Source organism: Etheostoma spectabile, chromosome 12 (assembly GCF_008692095.1).
Source record: "Etheostoma spectabile isolate EspeVRDwgs_2016 chromosome 12, UIUC_Espe_1.0, whole genome shotgun sequence".
In the NCBI taxonomy this organism is placed as follows: domain Eukaryota; kingdom Metazoa; phylum Chordata; class Actinopteri; order Perciformes; family Percidae; genus Etheostoma; species Etheostoma spectabile.
The window spans coordinates 646,504-653,790 of NC_045744.1; the positions used below are offsets into that span (position 1 = coordinate 646,504).

Below are 7,287 nucleotides of genomic sequence, written 5' to 3' on the forward strand. Positions count from 1 at the left end.
GGGGGGGTCATGCAGAGGCAGATTTAAAGTGTTAATCCCATTTTTTGAATCATTGGTAATTGGATATTAATCATATGTATATATATATATATATCTTTTTTTTTTTAAATTTTTTTTTTAACTGTCACCTGAAGTAAGCACCAATGGGAATAAATCAACAACACCCCCAGCAGACCCAGAACCCTGTCACAAGTACACAACTAAAGTCTTTTTGAAGAAGCTGGTCTATGTTTTGTCCTCAGACCCAAGAGGTTCAGAAGGCCATGGATGAGAAGAAGTTTGAAGAGGCAGTGAGACTGCGTGGCAGGTAATATTTGACTTAACTTCTTTTGATATGATCAAATATCAGATTAATTTGCCTATATAGAAGTTTAAAATGTAGATGTAACAAATGGAAGGCTTAAATCGAGCTAATAAAGAGCTAGCATCTCTACAGCTGCAAAGGAGTCCCTCTTTCCACCTGTTTCATCAGAGCTCCTGTATGATATACAATATGTATTTCCTACCTCCTTCCTCTCTTATCTGTTTGGTTAGCCGGGGTCAGACTCTGGAGGCTTTCTCCACAGCAGCAACAGATCCCTGTGGTTCTCTACATTGGCTAACTTTGTTATCTGCAGGAGCTTTGAAAACAACCTGAGGACGTACAGACTCCTGTCCTACCGGAAAGCAGATTCGGAACTTCCAAATGTAAGTACCCTCCCGACCAAATAAACGAGAATCACAATGGATATTTCTACTTAACAAGATTATCACAATTTTAATTATTCTAATATATTTTTTCTCCAGCGGCTGTGAGATTTGTACGGTAGCATAAGGTACTTCCTGGTTAGGTGCCTTGTGCTCCAGTCGTTTTGTGTTTTTCTCTGTCCTGAGGGAGAGGAGGAGGAGGAGGAGGAGGAGGAGGAGGAGGAGGAAGAGCATGTATTTGATAAGTAATGGGGCTGCATCTGAGCAGACTCTAGGTCAGCTTCTACAGGCATGGTTCACAGAGCAGATGAGCTTTTTCTGCAGTGTTTGTCACTTTGGCTTCAAATGACCTCATGCTGAGGATATTTTCATTAATACAAGTGGATTTCAGTTTTTTGCTTATTATCTAGTCTGATGATTTTCTAGGACTAAACTTCTATCAGGGCTTATTATTTGACAGAGACAAAATTACATATTGTAACACAGTGCCACAAAATGGCCGTCACTCTGTCTGTCATGGCTCTGCTTAGAAGAAGAAGAGTGGAGCCACCAGCCTCCCTGTCAAGGACCATGCCAGCGTTGGCTGGGATCTGCTTCCACTCATGGGGAAGTAGCCCTCCTTACAGTGGGGTGAAAGTATTTTTGCCTATTCATAACTCAAAGTGGACAAGGTCCATGCTCTCTGTTAAAAATAGGCCGTGGCTCTGGTTTGGAGCTTTAACCCGTGTGTGGCCTCCCCGTCGAACATCAAGCTAATTTTAGTTTTTCTAGGTCAAAATTTAAACCTACTTTACTTGTGAAGAGCGTTGTAGAGAACCATCCACATTATTTTGTTTTAAAATTTGAAAGAAACCCAAATTTCTGATATACAAAGTGGGTCAAATTTGACCCGAGGACAACAGCAGGGTTAAATATGATGTTTAAATGAATATGAGAATCTCTAGATTTGGGATTAAAACCGCCTTGATTAACATATACGACACTTCCTTTGGTAGTAAACCCACTGTGAAGGTGCAGCAGACACTGATGACATTATTGTGGAAAACTACACATTCCAGTGATCTCCAGGTTTTAGACGAGTCCTTGCTGAGTTTAGAAACTTTCATCACATTTGATTTAGTGGGCCCTTTCTCAGATACCTTTGGAAAAGTGTTTAAAACTGGTTGTCAATCATACATGCTCACAACTTTCATTTGGACTGTAGCGATGCGAGGCGACGATCAGATCGGTAGGATGAATGGATGGATGATTTGAGTTTGAATGGCAAGAACACTCTGCATAGTAAAGAGAAGGCAGCTGCTGCTTCGCTGCTTCTGTCGGCAGCATGTGGCTTCTTGCATGCAAGGTCATCTGTGGCTGCCCTGCTCTGCTCTGGGGCACATGGATGCTATTATCAATCCCATTTATGCCAAATAATCCTGTGGTGATAAAAGCAGAGTCTCGTTGCTGATATACCTTCTTCTTCCACTCACGCTGTGATGTACAGTGAATGGAAGACTTATGCCTGAGGCGTGAAGATGACCTAATGAAATGTGAAAAAGCTCGGGGGTGTTGTGGCCGTACTGTCGCCCAGTGCCAGGCTTGACTCTCTCCGTTGTGTGTATTCTGAGTGTGCTGTGTGTGTTTGTGTGACATCGATAGAGCTCCTTTAACGTCGCGGTGCTGAACGTCGGCGCCCCGGCAGCAGGTATGAACGCCGCCGTACGTTCTGCTGTCAGAGTGGGAATCACCGAAGGCCACACCATGTTCGCTGTCAGCGACGGCTTCGAGGGATTCTACAAGGGACATGTAAGAGACAGGACACCTGTGTAGTGGACACATTCATTTACAGTACACATGTAATCTCTATTAAGTAGACGTGTCAGAATAAAGAGAAGATCCTTCTCAGAACCCAAAGACGGGGTTTTGTATGAACAGTCCAAAAGAGAAAAGAGATCCAAATGATATAAAACAAGCAAAGTTAAACTTACAATTTAAAAGTGGCAACAATAGAACGTTTTGCTTTACAGGTGGATTAATGAACAATGAATTTGAATGAGTTTTTGTTGATTCATTTTCTGATCATCAACTAATCATTCCACCACTACATTGTCCACAATTAATGGCATTTTCTTCAGGTTAAAAACTCTTTGGATTTTTTTTACTCTTTTAGAACGTATTTTTACTCTTATTATTTCACAGCAGTCAGTAAAGATTTGTGATGTAATTTGGAGAAATAGGAAAATCTTAGCCATGGTGTGAAGTATATCTGCAGCACTTCCTCTCAAATCTAAAACTACATGTTGTTATCTTAATACGCCCCCGGTTGGGTACCATGTGCTTGTGCAGTCTTTTGTACAGATTGAATTCTTGTGGGGGGTGACCTCTTGCCCTGCAGTCTTCACCTACTTATCAGAACCCTAGAAAGAAATGTCATGGTACAGGACTATGAGCAGCCCATGATATCTGCTCTAATCTAATGTGATCTTGCACAGTAACGGTCTCAGTAGCGTGAGAAGTTTATTCAGCCTAAATAAATATTCCAGCCGCGCTGCTCTGGGTCGCCATGTTGCTCAGGTATTCACAGAACCTCACCCCCCTGAACGTAACACGGCTGGCAGCGAGGCAGCGGGCCGTCAGACGCCACGGCCTGTCCTCTGTGGCGGCCTTGTCTTCACTCTGCACCTCTCTAAGGACACCTGATGTGTCTGGACACTGTAACATTGGCTGCTGTAATTCTCACTGATCCAGGAGCAAATGCGATGGTAAACATACTCATTTTTATGAGTAAATAATAAGGTTAAGCTTCAAAAATATATAAGCCATATTGAGTTTGCTGACCAATAGCAGGGAGCAGGAAGTGGCGGTGCAGTGGCTCTCCCCCCTCTCTGCCCCATCCTGCAGGGCTGAGACCAGGGCTGTCCAGATGAACAGTGCTACTTAGTGTAAGCCAATTACTCCACTGTCACAGCAGCTGTACTGGGCCACGTATACACACTCTAAGTCTTGGCTGGACCTCTCTGACTGACTGCATCCACACACGTCCACTCAGGCTGTCCATGTAGAGGAGCTATGGAGCGAGGCGAGTTGTCCATGAAGGATTAGACTCGATTGGAAAGTTCAGCTGGGATCCCTGCTAAGTAGGACACTGATCATCATGTAGCGCTGCTGGGTAAATGGAGCTCCTGTACACCAGCACATTATTATATCCATATTGCAACAATAATGTAGTATTGGCAATTATATTTTAGATAAATAACAGTTTCAAGTGAAGTTATAAAGAAAAAATAAAGAAAAATTACAGCTATATACGCAAAAATATTGTAATGTTAAAACAAATCTACAATTCTTTAAATAATATTCCCTCAAAGTTAGTAAACCGAGTTAGTGAGAAAACTGAGTTAGTATGTGCTTATGTGTGTTATTATCTTTTTAGGCAACGTAATTGTATATAACGATAGCTGGACATTTGATTTCATCACAATATAATTCCATTAAAAGACAACACATTATCTTTTTGAATTACTGCCCAGCCCTACGGCACAGTGGCCATACAACAACACAGGAATATATCCAGTAATGCACAGGACTCCTTAAAGGATCCTACTGGTTCATCTTTTAGTGCTTTATCACTAAGTCAAAACTAAACGAATGTGTTCCTGTTAGTCCAGTTAATCCCTAGAACACACTGTCAACAGTAGAATTATCACCTCAGTTCGTACAAAACGTTTAATATCTGCATAGTAAAGTAGTTTTACTTCAAAATGATGAGCATGGCAGTGTGAATAATTATGCCATCTTCCTGTTTTGTAAAATCAGATCAAGGAGATCAAGTGGGGAGATGTGGGGGGTTGGACCGGCCAAGGGGGCTCCCTGCTGGGGACCAAACGGTGAGTTCACCTGATTTAAGCTGGAGGTGTGTAAGGGATCTGGAAGGATTATACTGTAGATATTGTAAACATTTTTCTTTCTTTACATATGTAATTTAATATTTTCTCCAGTTTCTTCCTTACTCTTTCAAATGTTCTCTTGTTTTTGCATAGTACTCATGATTTCTACCTTTATATATCAGTTAAGTAGTATCTCAGATAGGAGATATGAAAACATCACGAATCATGATTATGGATTTTATATATTGTGTGTGTATATCACTGTGCCCTAACTGACTACAGAGGAGTCCAAGCGATGTTGGGGGTCTTAGGTCTGTGTTACCAAGCCAGTTCAGTGCTGTCCTTTCTAATGCAGGACTCTCCCGGGCCAACATCTGGATCAGATCGCCGAGCAGATTAAGATCCATAACATCAACGCGCTGCTGGTCATCGGGGGATTTGAGGTATGGAACTTTACCAGATTTTTGTGTTTTATCATGATTTCCCAACATGGATCTTTCTGAACATGTTTATCTTACCACAGAAAGAAAGAAAAAAAGCTTGCTCAGTGTTTTTTTGTGTGTGCCAATATTAGCACTTCTTTAAACTTTTAAAAATAGTTTTTCTGACTGTTGTATAGTTCTCAAAAGCTAAAAATGATTGTATGTGAAAAGATAAATGTGAGTGATCTCCATTGGTCAGTGATGTTGCACCTGTAAGCCAGCATTAATAAGCCTTCTCTCTCCAGGGTTTTACATGCACAGACATGCCTTTAACATTGCTCATTTCCCTGATTTCATTATGCAAACATGTCTCACACTTCTGTAAAACCATATTTTCAGAATACATTTAAAACACATTTAGCTGTTGTAGGCTTTCCTTGTCGTATATGTTGGTATATATGGTTATTACTTTAAGGCCAAGCTGTGAATCCAAAGCCTTCTGATGATTGAATTAAAATCCAAAAGATGACCAAACGATGTCATCAGTAGAGGGAACTAGTGTGCATGTTGCATTTTGGGCTGGAGATCTTCCCTCACTAGTTATAATGATTTGTTTTGTTTGGGCAGCTTGGCCAGAAAATGACCGTTGTCTCCCTCCCTGTCTTTGTGTGTGGAGCTACTTCCTCTGTGTGTCTCACGCCGTTTGTGATTGGCTTGGCTCTCTCCTCTTGGCTTCTCCCACCAGTACAGTCCTCCCAGACCTTTGTGTCGGCCCCTCCCTCCATTGGTGACCAACCTACCTAATGTCCTATTAAGTTCATGTCTGCGCTACATGGTCCTGAACACACCCACTGTTTATTGTGAGCTACATACATTACAGTTCAGCGCAGTTCTAAGGGGATTTGGGGTCTTTAGTGTCAAAGATGTTAAGATAGCTTAACCTTTCGTTTGTGTTCTTGATAAACGCTGTTGTTCCACAATGCAATGCACATAGGAAGTGGAAAAGCTATTAATTGCAATTTACATTTGAAACTAATTAGCTCCTACCACAATGGTTTAGTTAGAAATTCTCCTATGTCCTCATGTCCCTGTCAAGACCTTGGGGTTAGGCCGCTTCATTTTTTCATCCCATTCCCGTTGTCTGTAAATCCTCAACACCAACAACCAATAAGATGCTGACTCTCACTGCTGCAGGCCTACGTGGGATTACTGGAACTGTCGGCTGCACGGGACAAATATAATGAGCTGTGTGTGCCCATGGTCATGGTCCCCGCCACCGTCTCCAACAATATACCTGGGTCAGACCTCAGCATTGGCTCAGACACCGCTCTGAATGCCATTACTGACGTAAGTGTGGCTGGCTTGGAGTGTGTGTGTTTGAAGTCAGACCGGACACACACACACACGTCGTCCAGCCTGCGGGGGTTGGGGCTTCGCTGATTTACAGCTCGCATCCGTCCATTAACAATCAGGAAGTGGAATTTATTTGACAAGTTAAAGCAAAACTCCAGCAGCATATTGACAAAAAGGATTTTGACAATATCAGCGCTGTAGAGTGTCAGTGGGCTGTAATGTTTATCAACCTGTACAGTAAGTAAGGTTTCCTTACAGACCTAACCCCCCTGCCATAACATAAACACACCACACCATAGTGTGTGTGTGTGTGTGTGTGTGTGTGTATATATACAGTGGTACAGTACACATTAGAAGTATGAAATCAGAAACTCAAACACAATCCAAACTGGCGACATACTCAGACAGATCTGCTAAAGGAAATGAATGGCTAAAGCACACTCAGTGTTTTTAATGTCCTTGGAATAGAGCTTTACTCAGCTGACTCCTGAGGTAGATGTTGCAGCCACAGACAGGCCCTACAGCAGCACAAACCCAGTCACTTTACCACAGCAGCTGCTGGGAACCAGCAAATAGACACATCCATTAGTAGTACTGGTTGTTGTTGGAGGCGAGCTAGTCAGCGGAGGTCCCAGGTAAGTGCTGGGCATGCAGTGACATGGTGTGGCATGTTTTGGGCGTGTGTGGCCCTGCTGTGCTTGTTTGGGAAACAGCAGTTTGCTGAACCTGCTTTCTGAAGTCCACTTCTGGACAGTGATGTGGTTCATCGCAGGGTGAAATGGTCCAGCGTAAGTCTGCATGCTGGGTAGGCATGTATAAGTCTCGCGTCAACGAGTGCAGTCACCATTCCAGCCCGGCGATTAGTTCGAACAAGGCCAAGCATTCTTGTACATAAAAGGAAACAGCCTCTGGAGACCCAACCCAATCTTTATCTCGTTCCGTCAACACTGCAATGT

General features: G+C 42.6%; 1 protein-coding gene across 1 annotated transcript in view; it reads left to right on the plus strand.

Annotated features, from left to right (window-relative positions):
- LOC116699378 (ATP-dependent 6-phosphofructokinase, platelet type-like) overlaps positions 1-7,287 on the plus strand; it is a 25,560-nt gene that overhangs the window by 10,671 nt on the left and 7,602 nt on the right. Inside the window, 5 exon segments of the mRNA XM_032531924.1 lie at positions 243-307; positions 618-687; positions 2,329-2,475; positions 4,486-4,556; positions 4,912-4,999. Coding sequence (XP_032387815.1) covers positions 243-307; positions 618-687; positions 2,329-2,475; positions 4,486-4,556; positions 4,912-4,999 — 441 coding nt within the window.